Here is a 19,306-nt window from a genome sequence, read left to right as displayed (position 1 = left end):
GGTGGTGACGGTCAGAGGCCCAGGTCAGGTCACCCCGGGACAGCGGTGGTAGGCCGGGCCGGCCGGGCCACGCGACACTGAGCCGAGGCCGTACCTATCGATCGTCGTATTCGCTGTCCCTACAGACCAGAGTTTACTTGGCGTTCTTCCTGATGTGTGAATGCTGAAGAAAGAAAGAAATGCTGAGAAAGGTTGGCATGGAACATATGTCAAAACGAACATACGTAATAATAAACGTCAAAACTAGGTGCAATGCACCTTGGTGTGTCTTTGTTACGTCTTCTCTGTAGCGTACTGTCTGCATTCACACATCAGGAAGAACGCCAAGTAAACTCTGGTCTGTAGGGACAGCGAATACGACGATCGATAGGTACGGCCTCGGCTCAGTGTCGCGTGGCCCGGCCGGCCCGGCCTACCACCGCTGTCCCGGGGTGACCTGACCTGGGCCTCTGACCGTCACCACCGCTGACCCCACGGAGTCTGGCCCGACCTTACACCGCTGTCCCGGGGTGACCTGACCTGGGCCTCTGACCGTCACCACCGCTGACCACGCGGAGTCTGGCCCGACCTCACACCGCTGTCCTGGGGTGACCTGACCTGGGCCTCTGACCGTCACCACCGCTGACTCCGCGGTGCCCATCCCTGCTCACTCGGACGCCAGTCGCATCGGCTGTTGTTGTCGGTAACCGGTGTCGTGTGGCGGCCCACCGCCGGCCTGGAATGCGGGATACGCGAGCACGCGCGCGGCGCCTCTGGAGTGATGTGGGCGGCGGTAATCGCTCGAACTATGGCTAATCCGAACAGATCCGTATCAACACCGCCCTTGATCCGGCGACGGCTGGAGGCGATCCGGACTGATCCGCATTAACTGCTTCTCTCCGCCGCTGATCCGGCTGTGGTCGGAGCGGATCCCAACGGAATCGTCTGACCACCTCCCCCCGTCGCCGACCGCCTGGCGATGGGCAGGCGATGGAATTGAGCGCGGCGGCCCGCGGACCAGGAGCCGTGAGAACGAGCGCAGAACTGGGATCCGTGAGGACGAGCGCAGCGGCCCCGCGGACCCGGAGCCGCGAGGATGAGCGCAGAACTGGGATCTGTGAGGACGAGCGCAGCGGCCCCGCGGACCCGGAGCCGTGAGGACGAGCGCAGAGCTGGGATCCGTGAGGACGAGCGCGGCGGCCCGCGGACCCAGATCCGTGAGGACGAGCGCAGTGCCGGGATCCGTGAGGACGAACGCGGCGGCCCGCGGATCCGGAGCCGTGAGGACGAGCGCGGTGCCGGGATCTGTGAAGACGAGCGCGGCGGCCCCGCGGGCCCCGAGCCGTGAGGACGAGCGCAGTGCCGGGATCTGTGAAGACGAGCGCGGCGTCCCCGCGGACCCGGAGCCGTGAGGACGAGCGCGGTGCCGGGATCTGTGAAGACGAGCGCGGCGGCCCCGCGGGCCCCGAGCCGTGAGGACGAGCGCAGTGCCGGGATCTGTGAAGACGAGCGCGGCGTCCCCGCGGACCCGGAGCCGTGAGGACGAGCGCAGTGTCGGGATCCGTGAAGACGAGCGCGGCGGCCCCGCGGGCCCGGAGCCGTGAGGACGAGCGCAGTGTCGGGATCCGTGAAGACGAGCGCGGCGGCCCCGCGGGCGCGGAGCCGTGAGGACGAGCGCAGTGTCGGGATCCGTGAGGACGAGCGCGGCGGCCCCGCGGGCCCGGAGCCGTGAGGACGAGCGCAGTGTCGGGATCCGTGAGGACGAGCGCGGCGGCCCCGCGGGCCCGGAGCCGTGAGGACGAGCGCAGAGCTGGGATCCGTGAGGACGAGCGCAGCGGCCCCGCGGGCCCGGAGCCGTGAGGACGAGCGCAGTGCCGGGATCCACCCCGACTTGTTCCTCTGTCACGCGGAGATTGAGACGGCGAGCGTGTGCAGCGACAGACAGGAGGCGGCATGTAACGGACTCAGCGGCCCTGGTCTGACCGGCCGCTTTCAAGCCGCCGTTACGTGCATCGCATGCAAAGAGAGCGCGTATAACGCGATGTTATGGTAGCGTACGCTGTGCGTGGCTGCGAACTGCGCTGTGGGTCGTGAAACGTTTGCTCGCGCGTCCGCGCGTTGTTTGGCTGGCTGTCACGGGCACATTGCGACGTTTCTCTCGACGTTTTTGCGTTCTGCTACCCGAGCCCAATCTCGAATCTTATCGGTGACATCGTGGCGATCTTGCACCAGAGACAAAGTAGCTTTCTACGCTGTCGTTATTGCTTACTTCATCTTCCCGACGGCGTAGTCCAGCCACACATGCAGGCATCAAGCGAGGTAAAACGGGTAAACGCTATCAGAACGCGCAACGCCCAATGCAGGCAACAGAAACGAGCAGGCGGTACACACCGAGAACATTACTTGAACCGGGCATTGAATTAAAAGTGGTTATGCACCCACTGGAAATATTTGCTCCGGCTCACAGAACTACCTGATATTGCTCACCGCCAACGCATCCAGCCTGCCAGTGCTGCCAAGCATTGCGTACAGCACCCGTTCCAACTTATCAGTTGAATCCCACCCCGCGACAGGCCGGAGCCTGCTTTACACGACAGGCAAACCCCCGATGATGAGAATGTTCTCTTGCTGCGGCGTACTCTGGCCATTAACGTCTGTGCGTCGAGATCATCGCCCACTAAATTACATCGCTTGCCACCCTGGCCAGCGCTTTGTCCGTCGCTTGCTAGGTAAAGTCGTCTTACTGGTCTGCGAGCCGTACCCAGGATAGGAGAGAGGAGCCCCAACGGTGATGCAAATGGTCTGATCCACATACGGCTGTCATCATTCTCCCGGTGATCCAAACAGCAGCGCTGCGCTGTCGCAACCGTGCCGTTTGTCCGCCCGACCCCACCGCGCGGCCGCTGGATGGGGCCGTGTGGACGCGCTGACTGTCGCAGCGCGGCCGCTGCCGGCCTCGGTGACCCGGCCGGGGCGGTGCGGCGGTGCGGCGGCGCCGCCCGCCGCCGCCGGTCGCGGCCGCTCCTCGGCGTGATTACCATGGCCCCGTTCATTCATACGGCGCCGGGTCGCTTGTGTAAGCGGCGGCGCGGTGGAGCGCTCGGGTCGGCGGCCGGCCCCGCCTCGCCCGCGCCAGCTGATGGCATCTCCGCGTCCGGCGCCCGCTGCGCCGGGCGGCACCCCTGCCCGGCGCGCCGCGGTCCGACCGCCTGTCGGAAGTCACCCGCACGCACACGGCGGCCCGCGGTGCTCGCTTATCGGACGTCCGAGCAGGCATTGTGCGTTCAGGACAGACAAGTGTTCCTGTCCGAGTGGTCGCCGTGGAGACGGACGCTCCGGCTCGGCGGCCACATATTCCGCCGGGCTGCGACGTGATTGATCGCATCGACGAGGCCACGTTGAATGTTTTGCGGAGGAAAGCCGACGACGTGCAGCTAGAGTAGCTACTGTCTAGGTGATGGATTGTGGGTACTGGAGTAAGTAATTACGTTGGCACAAGTCACCGTACTGCTGTCGCTCATTGATAGCATTTCCCGCTCGAACCGCTCTGTAACATGCATGAAAAATTGCTCTCCCTCAGGCATTGACCCTACAAACTCTACATCTATGAATAACACGTCATGTTTTTTATCATGTTGCTCTTTGATTTTTTTGGATAAGCAGCTCATTTGCGACGATGAGATAACATATAGCTTTGAGCCTCTCAAGACTGTTAATAATTTCACATTCATTCTGCATTAGTAGCTGCCAAACTGCACGAAAAACACATGCTCACTTAATATAGTACTTTAGCGGAGATTCGTGCAAGGCTTTCAACCGACGTCTATGCAGTGAAGCCTGGTTACGTCGCACCTTCCATCGAAGCGTGTTTTTTACCTGGCTCTAACCAACTTCCTAAAAATAATTTGAGGGAGATGACACTGTGTGAATTATTAGCACAGTAACCAAAATGTCTCCAACGAACGTTTACAAATTTTACAGCTGGCGCCCGCTCCTGTCCCGACTGTAAAACGGTCCCAGCTGAGTGCGAGAAGCCGAGGCATTCGGCAGTGTTCGACAATTGGAAGATTGCCTGCGTGGGCTTGTCAAAGTTGCAGCGAATTCATGAAAGTGTCGTGCTTATTGAGCGAAGGTCTTTCGCTGCAGGGTACCCTTGAACTGTCTTATTAAATGACACACTGCGCCGCAATCACAGACGGAGGACGGCCCTCCCCTGTCCTACTTCCTGCCTCCTGATGGCGAGCGTGCCATTTCATTGGAGGGTTCGGCTGAAGATGAGCGCAGGACGGCCGCATGTCTCGGCTCATGCAGTCCTGTCGCCCAGGGCAGCCTGCGAGCCGCGCATGCCGCTGAGAGCGGCCTGCACCGATTACCCCCCACCCCACCCCGCCCCGCCCCGCCCCACCCTGTCGTCAGCGGCACGGCCTCCACAGCCGCCTGCGAGCCACGCACGCTCCTGAGAGCGGGCTGTGCCGGCGATCGGCTCTCGCCGCCGCCGGCGGGCCAGGCGCTGGGAAGCCACCTGCGCCTCGAGGGATGACGCCGTCGACAGGCGGGGTGATGGCAGGACGGGCGGCGGCCGGCTCTCACGGCCACCCGCCGGCGGCCACCAGCGCCGCTCGGCTGCTCGGCCGATCCGACCGCTGCAGCCGCACGCGCAGCGCGAGCTGCGGCACTTCAGCCGGCCTATGCGGGCCTTGGGCTGTGCAGGCCCAGCGCGGCACAAGCCGTTCAAGCCACCCGCGCTCGGTGGTCGTCATCGCGTGTTTTACGCCGGCGTCGGCTACGGCTCCGGTGCGGGGTCGCTGTCGTCGCCGCAGATCCATCATCCGGGCCCGTGCCGCCCCGGGCATGCGTGCTACATGTGACAACAAACACCGGACCTCCGTCCGCCGGGCCGTTTGATTTGTTATGTCGAGCATGTCTGGCCGGGCTCCAGTGCTGCCTGGGCAGCGGACCGCAGGCTGCTGAGCGGACAAGCGACGGCTGCAGCGTGACGATAATGCTGGGCGTCACATACGTACCGTGACGCTGAGCGTTTGACTACGGGTGTTTCGTCTCAAGCTGGCCTGCACACCTTTGTTGAGGACCATGGAGAGCAATCAGCGGGTGTTAAGGCTCGTTTGCACAATTTGTAAAACGTACATGACTGTGATATAGGTATGTTTGGCTTATCGTAGCCGTCGTAACGCACGACAGTAATCATTCGGAATGTTCCGGTATTTTTTACTTTGAAATATTGATTAGTTTGTCATTCTTTATTGGTACTCTTCCTCGTGCTTCATAACATGGTTATTGCCGTGGATCGCTTACTGCCTTTTGCATTGGCAGCCAAAAGCAGATTTTATACATTCTTATAAACAGAAAAGTTACGTTAGTGATTCCCAGAGCGACGCAAATGTTAAATGACAGCTAAAAATGTTCAATACAAAACGAGAAGCAACGGATAAAGACTTCATACAACTCCCTTCTCAATAGTTGACAGGTCATTTTCACAAAACGCCTCGAAATGATTTTACCAACAAAAGGCTTTACTGGTTTATTGGGTTCCCGGAGCTGTTAAACGGCAGGCGAGGCGACTGCAGAGGAGGCGGGCTGTGAACGCCTGTCAACCATTGTTCGGGCGGACACTGCTGCTGTTCAGACAGGACGCCGTGTTCTTGACCATGGCAGAGCATGGCTCGGTAGTAAACGCCAGCCAACAATGGCCGACATTCTGCAGGAGTGCAGTTCGCGGCTCAAGTTCAGCAGGGGAGCACTTACCGGACCATGACCGCTTCTGGATTGTGTTACCACCCGCCCGATAGTGCACGTCATCCGGTATGCCCGATAGTGCACGACATCCGGCATGCCCGATAGTACACGTCATCCGGTATGCCCGATAGTGCACGTCATCCGGTATGCCCGATAGTGCACGTCATCTGGTATGCCCGATAGTGCACGTCATCCGGTTTGCGCTTCCTGGATGGGTGATAAGGCTCGGTATGCACTAAGCCTTAGCGAAATGATGCAAAGGCATGTAAGCGGAAATCTCAACTACCCGGCGGAGCCCCCGCAAGCCCTTCAACGCATGCCAGGCCTGCCCGGCCCGATCCTCCGTTCGAAGCGTCGGTCAAGTGTACTCAAGTCAGTTCCAGACGACGTCTCTGCTGTGGCGACATTGGTCTGTCAATTGCCGCTTCTCATCAGTGTTGTCTTTAACTCGCGGTCCGTGAACAGGTGCAGCCTTGAGATGTGTGCTCACCACGGCGTGAAGCAGAGGAGTACGGCTGTTGTGCACACTCGCTGATAGAGCGTGCACAGCGTGCAGCATCGGACGTGGTCACGCTGGGGGGCGGTGCTCGCCGGCAGGAGCGTGCCGCCCACCGTGCGCCTCTGACCGCGAGGGGGGGGGGGGGGCGCTGTCCCGCTCCCAGTGGCTATTCGTAACGCAAACAACGCTGCCTTGTGCCTCCGCCGTGCGCTGTTCCCGGCACTGCCTGGGTGGTGTATGGCGCCGGTCTGCCGGCGTGTCCCGATGACTGTCTGGCCGGGCGGCCTCCCGAGCGATGATCGTCCATTGTGTACGCTGCGGCGGCGGCCAATGACCACTCCGAGAGGCCGCTAAAGAGCCGTGGGTTCTGCCGCGGTCAGCAGGACGACAGGAATGCGACCCAGTTGTGCTCTGGCCCGTTAGGTTACAATGGGGGGAGTGCCAGCCGGGGTGGGCGTGTTTAGCTGCTCCATTCGGTTGATGTGTGTGCAAAGTTGTGATCCTATGCTGAAGGTATGACGTGACTGTGCTACAGATGATCCACAGGAGTCCGTGCAACATATGCGTTGACATCCACAGATGGTTGCATGCCTTCGCACTGAAGTGACTGACAGTAGCATCACCTCTTAAAGCCTGCCGCTATTAGCGGCGGAAGGCCATATAAATCAAAACCCCGTTTGTCTACTCACAGTTGCAAATTTGGTAGCATTGCACCAGATTGCACGTCAGGTCTTCTAGCACTATGTTCACATCCGTTTCCAGGAAAGTTAGCCGCCTGAACAAGGAGGTATTTCCCAGACGTGGCCGCCGTTGCAGTTTAAGCTCACGTCTCGCGATGTTTTCTTCCGTTCTTGCATGTAATTACTTGTCAAACGCCACGCAAGCAACCCTCGGCAAGATCACATCAGCTACTGGTTAAAATCCAATTATATATATGCTGGTGGTGTCTATGAGGAGGTGGACACCTCGTGGCCAAGCGCTTTGATCTTTCCTCCTCTAAATTATCATATTCTGCTGAGGGCGGTGTCCAGTCGGTTTCGATGGAGCCAGTTCGCCGTATAATCAAAGACCGTCTGGCAGGGCGAACATGAATGAATCGAGCACTAATCTGTTCCCATTTGCGCTGATTTGTTTGAAGCTGTAAGGAGCTTTTATTTGCATTCTGCCATCATCGCTCTCTTAAATGACGGAGGGCATGACCCCTAAGCATGTGATTACGTATTTATTTAGAGATCGGATTTACAGTCTAGGGTGATCTTGCCAATTACTCTCCGTTGAAATGCAAGAGATGGCAGTGATCGGCGCCCCACTGGTCGGTCTATCGCGAAATCGGCTGATCAAATCGCCCCCGCCGGGGGTGTCAGCACCTTCGCATCAATTCTCTAACAATATATGGTTCGCTATTTCTGCATGGCTCGTCAATTTGCTGCCGGTGGTGATAAGCCCCGGCCGGCGTCAGCTCCCAGCCGGCGGCACCGACCGTCGCCTGACGCCGTTCCAGGACGAGAAGGAGTACATCGGGTTCGCGACGCTGCCGGAGCAGGTGCACCGCAAGTCGGTGAAGCGCGGCTTCGACTTCACGCTGATGGTGGTCGGCGAGACCGGCCTCGGCAAGTCCACTCTCATCAACAGCCTGTTCCTCACCGACCTCTACAAGGACAGGACACTCTCTGACCCCAAGGGTGAGTCTGATGAAATCAGCGCCGACCAATGCATTATTTCTAAGGGCGTTGTCCCAGTCGGACATCCAGCTAATGGGTGGTAGAGATAGTGTGGAACATAATGCAATAAATCGCTGCTTGCCGAAGCACTCCTGGCAGGAGGTCCAGATAAATGAGGGAAGAGGTATCCAGGTGTCCTTAATGTAGCTTTGTTTTGACTACAACGCACACAGTGTGGATGAATGTAAATGAGTGTTTAATGAAATCTTAAGCGACAGGAGGGGTGAGCGGAAGTGTAAAATAAAATGAGCTTTGAACGGAACACGTACTTTGGTACCAAATCCAAAATGCACGAGTACTGTTGTAAACCGGGGCCAAACCCACCATTTGTCGTAAGACTTATCAACGTATCTGATAGATGCTGCTATGTAAGTGTTTTTTTTTATTTGATCATACTGTACCTATTCGTTATTTTACTTCGTGAATTTGTCCCGACGGGACAAAATCGTTAAACACCACACACATGGGATGACAAGTACATTATCATAACACAAAATCGCTTACGTAGCAACATTTACTGAGTACTTTGATGAACCTGGCCACAAACGGTGGATGTCGCTCCTGTATGCCCCAGGTTTGCCATACATTTCAGATTTGGCGCAAAATCTGTCTCCCTGTTTAAAAATGCTAGCTTGTAAAGGGTTGTAACCAAGTTCAAAGCTGCACGCCGCAATGCAGATTTGAATTAAAGGGTGTTCCACATTTGTATGGGGTCTGACCAGAAAAAGCCATTTTGAAGATCATTCAGTGCAGTTCACAGGCCTGCCCGTCTTAAGACCTAGACCGTTCTAATTTCTGAACTACATGCTGCGAAGATGTGCAGGCTATTGCGAGACCATTTCAAGGTCACCCAGACATCCATGGCACTATAATAACGTCACCCAAATCCCGCCATTCCATTGGCCATGCGGCGACCGGGGCCAAAAATATATTTGTGAAGCCGTTCATATCTGGCGTTCGTCAGCACAATTTCTAAATATAACGGCCGTGAATTCGCTCCCAATAAATGTTGTGCAAGGTGCGATGACGTAATCAAAGCAAGGCGTATTGAGGAGCATATTTACTAAACAGTACTGTGTATAGCAGCCTTTTCCACTTTAAATTATACCAATGGTTATAAGTGAGCTTATTTCATCATATATGATGTTTTATTCATCTTCAAATGTATGCATTCCTTTAAAGGCAAAACGAAATGTAACTTGTAACATTCGACCTGCAACTTTGCACATATCATGCAAGCTGGCTCATAATACGGCTCCCGCGTAAACACAGTAACCACTGTGTCGTACGGAGCCTGTGCCCAATCCCGTCATAACGCCTCTGCGCGGGCCTGAGCCAGATTTCGTCATACCGTCTCTGCGCGAACCTGAGTCAGATTGCGCCATACCACCTCTGCGCGAACCCGGGTCAGATCCTGTCATACCGTCTATGCGCGAACCTCAGCCAGATTCGTCACGCCGCCTCTGCGAAAACTTGGGCCAGATCCTGTCACCGCCTCTTCGCGAACCTGGTCCAGATCCTGTCATACCGTTCCTGCCCGAACCTGAGCCAGATCCTGTCATACCGCCTGTGCTCGAACCTGCGCCAGATCCTGTCATACCGCCTCTGCGCGAACCTGCGCCAGATCCTGTCATACCGCCTCTGCGCGAACCTGCGCCGGATCCTGTCATACAGCCCGTGCTCGAACCTGCGCCAGATCCTGTCATACCGCCCCTGCCCGAACCTGCGCCAGATCCTGTCATACCGTCTGTGCTCGAACCTGCGCCAGATCCTGTCATACCGCCCCTGCCCGAACCTGCGCCAGATCCTGTCATACCGTTCCTGCCCGAACCTGAGCCAGATTCTGTCATACCGCCTCTGCGCCAACCTGCGCCAGACACCGTCCGACAAACGCGCCCGCAGTCCGGGAAACGGACGGTCCTTCCTTGTGCCGGCGCACGTCACGCGCGCGGCTGGCCCGGTCACGTGACGGGAAAGTCGTCGCAGGGCCAGCCCGCCTTCCCGGTCGGTGCAAGGCCGTGTCTCCTATGCAAGTCGGTGACGACGAGGCCTGCTTCAGCACCGGCCCAGAGGAGCGTCAAGTGAGCCGAGGCCCTGCGACGGACAACCGGCTATCTCGTGTGTCTCGATGAACAGACCGCCTCAGGCAGCTCGAATTGCATTTGAAGCGAAAGAACTTATCGCGTTGCCATGACGTTCCTCGGTCTTGAACCCGACAGCCTAGGAGGAAAGGGGGGGGGGGGGGAGGAGCCTGCGGTAGTGTGGGCGTTACTTGGGCCTAAGCCCTGCAGTTTCATTTAGTAGAACGCGCAATAGATATCAATACTGGGCACAACTTTATGCGGAGCATTTATCAGCCTGCCTTCTTTTCACTCACGTCGTTTCAATACGGCTGCTCTCATAATCACACAGCGTGGCGACAAGTTTCACCAAAGCGTCCACGACTGATATACGACTTACGAACAAGAGAGTACAAAAATGGCCGAAGTCTGGCATGCACTCCGAACTAAATGAAATCAATATGAAATTGGCTTAAGTTTTGTTTCATTTAACTTGAAATGCCGTGCATTTTGACCGCAATGATAGTCGCAGCAATGTTCACACAGATGACAGATACCATGTATTTTCCCATTCCCTACAGCAATATTTTGTTTAATACCAAGCAGGACTTGAGATAGCAGCTATGGCGTGACCTACTTGAGCGACTGCAACGCCAGGTAATTGCTGCTCTGTCATGAGCTCTGATATCGACACATTTCCGAAGGTTTTCCGCCGCAGGTGAACGGTTCCCAGATGTGCTCAACTTCTTAGACATTGCTCAAAAACCGACCAGGCATTACGGCGGCAGAGTCCCGTAGCGGCTGTGGGAGAACAAGAGCAGGTTTTCGAAAAAATACAAAAAATGTGCGCCATTTGGGTGTTTTTGGACGACTTTTTAGCTGATGCGTACATGGTGCTTGGGGAGCAAGGTGGACACTGTAGAGTCAAAGCATCCCCCAGGGAATACACGCTCCAACTACGTTAGATATTCGATAGCAAACTGACGAGGCCGTTCGAGGGCCTGCCCTAGCTATCGATCACTATCCGTGGAGTCTGTTCAGCTGCGTGGTCGATCGCTGACCTCTCGCCGCGAAACACGAGGTCGGCGGAATGTTGCTGACGGTGCGACACGGGACCCGTGGGTGGGCGGACGGCCTGGCGGGCGGGCGGCCGGCCGGCCGACCCCGCCCCCGACTCGTGGCCCGGTGCTGACGGTGCCGCGTGAAAGGCGAGCAGCGTCGGCCCGGCCCGGCCCGGCCCGGCCCGGCCCCGGCCCCGGCCCCGGCCCCAGCCCGAGGCTATTGATTGCAGCGGCCGGCTCTGGCAATGGGCGCGGTCACCCGCTCACGGCCGCCCGCCGGCCGTGGGAGCCGGCCCCCTAACGCGGCCCCTCGGCCCGTCCAGGAAGCCTGCGCTCCTGGGAGGCCGAGTGCTGCCAGGACTGCAGGAGAGGCCAGGAGCACAACTCTCTGCCGCAGGATGAAGGGCTGCCCTCTCTGCTGAAGATGCAAGCGCTGTCCTCTCTGCTGGAGGACTTAGGAAGGGCTGTCCTCTCTGCTGAAGGATGAAGGGTTGTTTGCCCTCTCTGCTGGAGGATCAAAGGCTGTCCTCTCTGCCGGAGGATCAATGGCTGTCCTCCTTTCTGAAGGAGCAGGGATGTCCTCTCTGCCGGATGATCAAGGCTTGTCCTCTCTGCAGGAAGATCAAGGACTGTCTTCTCTGCAGGAGGACCAGGGGCTGTCGTCTCTGTTAGAGAAGCGAAGGCTATCCTCTCTGTCGGACGGTCGAGGCCCGCCGTCCCTGCGATGTTAAGACGGCGACGGCAGCGATGGGAGGAGGTGGGAGGCGTTGGGAAGCGGTTGGAGTCGACGAGAGGCGATTGAGGAAATGAGAGGCGATGGGAGATGCTGGGATGCCGACACAGATGGGAGGCAAAAGGTCACCCGGGTTTTGATGCTGATGGATGGCCAGTGTCATGTGTTGTTCTGGAGCTATTTCCATAATTTCTCACTCTGTGAACCTCTTGGCTAGATGGTTGAATAGTCGGGACTTGGTGGCCATTTCTCAGACCGTGGCTGCGCCGTGACCTAATGAAGTGTCACTCGGGAGGCACACGCGTGGCTCCGCGTCTGGAGCGTCCGTCCGTGACCCGACCGTCCGGGTTTTTACCTGGGGGTCGTGACCGCACGCGCCGAGTGGTAGCCGCTCTCACAGCTTGGTTTGACGAGTGGCTCGTGACCTGGTGTGACGGGTGGCTCGTGACTTGGCCGGCCCGCCCGCCCGAAGCGTGCCGCCTCTCTGGCGGCCGCCTCTCTCCCGGCGAGCCGGACAAGGCCGGCGGAGCCCTCCCGCGCCCTGCTTGGGCACGAACGCCCTGGCACGGCATCGCCAGCACAGGACGACCTGCCCCAGCGCCGGCAGCCGCGCGATGTCACCGTCAGACACTTCTGACCGTACGCCTGGAGATATATCAAGTTTCCGAGCAGTGAGTCAGCTTAGTCCCGCAATGTCGGGATTATTGGGAGGTCGCAGTGCAACGGTGTCCGGTTTTGACAGTCAGCCCGGCAGACAATTGCCGTGCGCGGCGTCCGGCCCATTCCGCGGGACCTGACCTGCAGCGGGTGGACGGGCGGCCTTGGCAGGGACGCGCCGGGTGCCGGCGTTAATTCGACGACGCCCGGCCCCTACACAATGAAGATATCTGATCGGGAGCATTCCGCGGCATGCTCTAGCCGCGGCCGAGATTGCTGCAACCTTGTGGCTGTTGCTGGTTAGTGCACGGCGTGACGGTGCCTACTGGCCAGCTATGAGCCTATCCTACAGTGGCACTTCGAGTTGTGGCATGGTTGTATCGAACGGTGCCACACGGTGTCAGTCGAACCCACGCACGGTGTTAGTAGCCAAAGTGATTGTTTTTCCTGACTGGCTACCGCCTGACATGTGCCTGAGGCATAGTTCTGTCCCAGAACAACGGCGCATCTCTGTGCCGTGCTCTCAGCGCCGTCTCGGGCGCCGGCGCCGCCGTCGCTGGCGGACAGGAGGCACGCCGGGGGCAGGCCCGGCCCGCGCGGTCCCGCGCGGTTCGCGGCGTCGGGGGGCTGACGGCGCCGGCAGCCCGCAGCGACGCAAATAGGCTCCCCTCGGCCGGCACCTGGCCGCGGCGGGCCGCGAGGCGCGCGAGAGACGCGCTTCGCATGACACGAGCTGCCGGAAATATGACTGCCGCGCCCCACTGCCGGTGCTGGGAGCCACGGCGTGCTCCGCCCCTGACGAACCACCTGGCTCCCTGCCGCCCGGCGGGCAGCCTGACGCGGGCTGACGGGCCGCGGCGCAAATACTCGTCTAGTTTCTCCGAGCCGTGCTCCACAAACGGCATGGGGCTTCGGTAACGACGCTGTTGGCTCGCATCTGTTGCGCCCGACCGCCCGGAGAGCACCTCACAACGGTGCGGCCGCGGCCTCGCGCCACTCTGCCACTGCCGGCTCGTCTCATTGACGCGACCGTGCCTTTCTCCTCGCCGGCCGTGGCGGCCGCTCGTGAAGCGGTCTGCTCGACTCTGGACGACGTTGCTGGTGCAGGCGAGTCCGCTCCAAGGCCGGCAGTGGCAGACGCGCCGCACGCTCCCCATGAGAGACTGAGTGCCTCGGCGCGCGGTGCAGCTGCGGCGGTGCAGGACACGGGGCGTGAGCTCGGCTGAGACTCCAGCCCACGCGTGACAGCCGAGCCCGCCCGCTCCATTCCCCCTCTGTTTGCGACATGTCTATGCCGACTTGTCAATGTCATGCCTCTGTTTCAGAACGGGTGAACAAGACGACCAAAATAGAGAAGCGCACAATGGAGATCGAGGAGAAGGGCGTGCGTCTGCGGCTGACGGTCGTCGACACGCCAGGTAGCCAATTCCGGCGGCGCGCCCGCCACCCAGCTGTAACAGCTAGCCGATGTGGGCGCTCCACACAGACGGGCTGCCCTTACGAGACGCAGGAGCCGCGGCGTCGAGCTCCAGCAGCTGTCGTCGCACCGTGCGCCTTGTCTCGGCGGTAGATGATGGTGCCAGCTGACACACCGCGTGGTCGACCGTGCCGCGATCAACGGATTACACCACGTGACTTATACGATTATCAGGCACAGTGAGCTGGCTTTACATCACGCCACCAAACCTATAAGCGCTACCAGCGTCCCTATATGTGTTGCTCTGCGGTAGGCATTCTATGTACAAACAAACGCGAACGGGGCTTAAGTATATCATACCGTCATATGCTCTGATCTCGGTTAGTATAGCCTTAGGCCTGACGCCGCTTTTGTCATCTGTGCGCTGTTACGACGGCTCATCCAGCCGATGGCGAAACACGCGACATTGTGCGAGACCCAGCTCACTATCCCCGTCACGCAGGCTTTGGGGACGCCCTGAACTGCGAAGAGAGCTACCGGGCCTGTGAGAAGTACATCGACGACCAGTTCAACAAGTACTTCCAGGATGAAAGCGGTCTGAATCGCAGGAACATCCAGGATAACCGGGTACACTGCTGTCTCTACTTCATCCCGCCATATGGCCACGGGTGAGTCGACATCCGAGCCGAGCACTATCATGTGGGCTATGACTGGTTACGAAATAAAGGTCTTTAATGAAAGTCCAGAGCGTTTGACTGGCGGTAACCCAGCTGTGTGCTGTATGCGTATGTAACTACTGTATGCCGACTGCTGTATGCGTGAACGGGATGGTGAGCAAAAACTTCCGAGGTTTGTTTCACAGACACGAATTGCGAAGGGCTGCCTCGACGTCCGTGCGCCTCTCTTACCTAAGCGTGACCTCTTCTAATGTGTTGGGGGACATGGCCTTGCTCCGCTGTCGGGACCGTGACGTAGCCATTAGCCGTAGGAGAACAACTGGTGTCTCTTGAGCCCTGCTGTCATCCACGAGAATAACCGCTCAGCTGAGAGGTGGGCGGCAGTGGGAGCAACGCCAGGCACAGTTTTTAGGCTCTTCTGTGGGTTATTTCTGTCCGTTGTGAAACCGAGCACCGTGGAGTGTCAAGCGCCATACTTACGCAGCATCATGGCCCGTCTCCGAAGCTAAGTAATGCGACGGCACGTCGCTGGCAGATTGCGGCAGTTGGACATCGAGTTTATGAGGCGACTCCACAAGAAAGTGAACCTGGTTCCCGTCATAGCGAAAGCGGACGTGCTGACGAGAAAGGAGACGAAGCGGTTAAAGGAGAACATGATGAAGGACATACGAGACAACCAAATTGAGGTAAGCGTGAACTTGAAAGTCCATAGATCGTCTGGCAGAACACTACAATGAAAACAACGCGATTGTTGCGTGCTGCTACAGCGATTGCAGCAGCACACATCCCGCTACAGCCCGCGCCAGCAGGTGTTTGGTGCGGCAGTGTTAAGCATCGAGGTCAGGACATTCTTCATGTGAAAGACATTGGAGGCTGCATGTGTTTGGCGCGACGCTCAGGGTCCCTGCAGAACCATGCCATCCCCGACGCCATCCGTGTGCTCTCACTTCGGCCCGGCTGATCTGGCACTCCAACACTGCACAGACTATCACGAACAGACCGCCAACACCACCAACAGACCGCCAACACCACCAACAGACCGCCAACACAACACCACCAACAGACCGCCAACACAACACCACCAACAGACCGCCAACACCACCAACAGACCGCCAACACAACACCAACAGACCGCCAACACCAACAGACCGCCAACACCACCAACAGACCGCCAACACCACCAACAGACCGCCAACACCACCAACAGACCGCCAACACCACCAACAGACCGCCAACAAACACCACCAACAGACCGCCAACACAACACCACCAACAGACCGCCAACACAACACCACCAACAGACCGCCAACACCACCAACAGACCGCCAACACCACCAACAGACCGCCAACACCACCAACAGACCGCCAACACCACCAACAGACCGCCAACACCACCAACAGACCGCCAACACCACCAACAGACCGGGGGAGCTGTGCCGCCACCGGGCTCACTGGTGCGCGTGCCGGCAGATCTACGAGTTCCCCGAGTGCGACCCGGACGAGGACGCCGATTTCAAGCGGCAGGACCAGGAGCTGAAGGCCAGCTTTCCGTTCGCCGTCATCGGCTCCAACACGGTGATCGACGTGGCTGGCCGGCGAGTGCGCGGCCGCCAGTACCCCTGGGGCGTGGTCGAGGTGGAGAACCACCAGCACTGCGACTTCGTCAAGCTGCGCACCATGCTCATCTCCACGCACATGCACGACCTCAAGGTGGGCGGCCGACGTCAGGCCCGGTGCGGCGGGATGGTCCCAGTCCACTAGAGTGGCTGGCCACCGGACAGTCTGCCCCGCTCCGGGATGGGGTCGCCTCCCTCCGTGATGGAGCGACGCGACCCGGCTCCACCGAGCCCGAGCGTAGTGGGTACAGGCGGTGAGCCGGCCTCAGACCGTTAGATACGACCGTATTGGCGCTGCCTTTCGACATGAGGAATAGACATGTATCTGCCTGCGCTACAACTCAGGGATAGTGTACTGTAATGTCTACACTCACAGACATCGCCAGAGCCAGTTGCTATCTAAATCGTCCTGATCAGCCACTGTCCATTTATTCCTGGCCTTATCGTGTTTGCAGCAATTTCCTTGCGTGTTGGGCCGACACGACCAGTGCGATTGCGCCAGGGGACAACGGAACACATTCCTTCACACGCCTGCCGGCAGGACATGACGCAGGAAGTGCAGTACGAGAACTTCCGCACCCAGTGCATCTCGCAGATTTCGCAGATGGCGATGAAGTCGCGCACCAAGCTGAAGCGGGAGTCGCAGACGTTCGGCGACACCGAGCAGAAGGACAAGATGCTCCAGCAGAAGGACGAGGAGGTGGGCTCACGTCACGCTGTCGGGCTGGGGTGCAGGCTGGGCAGTCTGCGCGGTCAGACCGAGGCGCGGAGACCCGCGCTTCCTCCTCTCCCGCTCACCAAAAATAGATGCAGATGCGGGGACTTTTGTTTTGGATTCTAAAAGTCTATTTTCACCAAAATTTCACGATGATGACTGGTTCTTGCAAAAGCTCCCCAAGGGGACAAAGAAAGCAAGGATATACGAGCAACAAGGGCTTCAGAAGCTTGTAAAACATTGGGGAAACACATCGCGTCATGCACGCATGATGCGGTTCACCATTAGCTGAGCGACCGAGGTTCGCTCCGACAGCGAATTCACTTATATTTTATTCATTAATTCACAGCCGACAGATCAGCAAAGCATAGTCATGCTGGAACCTGACAAATGAGGGTGCACTAGCTTCGCCAACATTGAATATGTCGATGCATCTATTTATAGAACAGTTCTGCGTTGTAACAGCATAAATTCCACAACGCTTCGATGTGAAAGCCCATTGAATAGTAATTGATCATAAGTTGTACTGCCACATCTGTTTGCATGCTGCTGCTCTAGCGTTCGTACATTTGATAGACTTTTGAAGAACTTGCTAGCACGGAATTAGCGATCTTCTTCATTTCCACGTACACAACAATATGCATATATATATATATATATATATATATATATATATATATATATATATATATATATATATATTTCAATATACATACAAATAACGAATCATATATATCGCATACCACGGGAGGGTATCTTAACCGTTCTCGTGTTGTCCGACGCAGGGGGCCCGCCGGCTAATGCACCGCCGTGCCCTCAGCTTCGTCAGATGCAGGACAAGCTGCACCAGATGGAGGAGAGGCTCCGGACACATCAGTCGATCGATCAGAGCAGAGACAGTGTCATCAACGTGTGATGTGCAACGGCGGTGTGGCGGCGGGTCGTCACGCGCCAGCGCGCAGCCGGGGCACTGCCGCGCCAGAGCGCGAGCACGGCCGGCCCGTGAGCCTCACGGTGTCGCTGGCCGGCGGGGACCAAGACGGGACAGCAGCACCGTGTTGTGGCCACTGCGGCGGCGGCCCAGTCAGCGTTTTACGAAGAAATGCGCCCAGGGGTGGCGTTGGGGCATGGGGCGCGGAAAACTGACCTCGGCCACTAATGAAATTATGCCGTGGTCAAGGAAATACGGTACGAGTGAAGTGTTGGCGAGTGACGCAATGAACGCGCAGCAGAGGTTTTCCCGCAGAGCGACAGTGGTGAGCGTGAAAAGGCGTGACACAATAACATCACGCAGACGCATGCCGCAAGGGCGGTTGTACGGGAAATATCGTGTTGGAATAAGGAGGCTATAATTCAGCAGAGACGTGTCGACGATCGCTGCGTCTCGGTGCACGTGCTAGCTTCTTGCCCTGGGTCTCTGATACTCAAAACCTACCATTAGCCAAAATACAACTGAATGTCAACCAGACAATCACGCACATTTCGGGGAAGAACTGCCGGTATACGCGATGTATGTACCTCGGTGTCATTTATTCGCTTTACATGAGAACACGACGTCTTGATTGTGATCATTGTGAAAATGGACCTGTGGCTGGACGCAGACAAGTGTTTCTCTCGCTGTAGCTACCAAGCGTTATCGTAGATTTTTCACTATGTGCCGGTTGATAAAGGTGTATTTATCCCTGCATTTATTATTCACAGCTTCCAGCTTTGTATTTGCCTGCCATTTCGCAAGATCAGCTACTGTCTGTGATTATGCACATTTGTACGATTTTGTAAAGAACCGTTCAGCATCCGCCATTGCCACTTGCCTTCGTTGCCCGCGAATCAGTACCGGTGCGCATGCATGCCGATCCCTTTCATTGGAGGTGGCATGCCATGTCTCGCGTGCTGCATTATTATCATCAGTTTCGAAAATTTAATGGTAATGTGCTTTGCTCAGCAGTACAAAAAGACAAAATAAATGGAATGCAAATTAGTAATTGTTTTCAAATAGACAGAGCCTTTGGATAATTAGGATAATTCACGGGTAATCTGTATTAGTACCACTTTCAGGCATCGACTGTGAAGGATGGCAAAATTCGAAAATCATGATATGTTCATGAGACCAGTAGCGAGCCCACGCTAACTATCCTACTTTTATCAATGGAGGTGCTGTATGGTGCCGCGCCGCTCCCGAAGCGTAGATCCAGGTGTTCCTTTAGGTGCGGGTGTAATTAACAATCGCCCTGATTCGCCGTTTTCTTGTAGCGCGGGCTGGTAGGGGTCGATGCGATTTATCCCCATCCCCCACCGCCATTTCCAAACTAAAAAAGACAGAGCTTAGCGAAAAAAGACATCGGTGAATTGGCCCCAACGAGATCTCGCGATTGATAATGAGCTCTATGTTGCCAGGTCACCAACTGACCATTTGTGCC

At 57.4% G+C, this 19,306-nt stretch overlaps 1 protein-coding gene across 2 annotated transcripts in view; it reads left to right on the top strand.

Annotated features, from left to right (window-relative positions):
• The window catches only part of LOC119112366 (septin-4), a 28,956-nt gene extending 10,089 nt beyond the window's left edge, over positions 1-18,867 (top strand). For both annotated transcript variants that reach the window (XM_037236524.1, XM_037236523.1), the window contains 7 exons: positions 7,734-7,914; positions 13,790-13,882; positions 14,384-14,549; positions 15,094-15,244; positions 16,029-16,268; positions 16,716-16,874; positions 17,710-18,867. In XM_037236524.1, the coding sequence (XP_037092419.1) occupies positions 7,734-7,914; positions 13,790-13,882; positions 14,384-14,549; positions 15,094-15,244; positions 16,029-16,268; positions 16,716-16,874; positions 17,710-17,805 (1,086 nt within the window). In that variant the 3' untranslated portion in view covers positions 17,806-18,867. The remainder of the gene's footprint in view (positions 1-7,733; positions 7,915-13,789; positions 13,883-14,383; positions 14,550-15,093; positions 15,245-16,028; positions 16,269-16,715; positions 16,875-17,709) is intronic.
• Positions 18,868-19,306: the final 439 nt, after the last annotated feature.

Source organism: Pollicipes pollicipes, unplaced genomic scaffold, assembly GCF_011947565.3.
Source record: "Pollicipes pollicipes isolate AB1234 unplaced genomic scaffold, Ppol_2.1 Scaffold_7261;HRSCAF=8764_pilon_pilon_pilon, whole genome shotgun sequence".
NCBI classification, from domain to species: Eukaryota; Metazoa; Arthropoda; class Thecostraca; order Pollicipedomorpha; family Pollicipedidae; genus Pollicipes; species Pollicipes pollicipes.
This window is presented reverse-complemented; position numbering and strand designations above follow the sequence as displayed.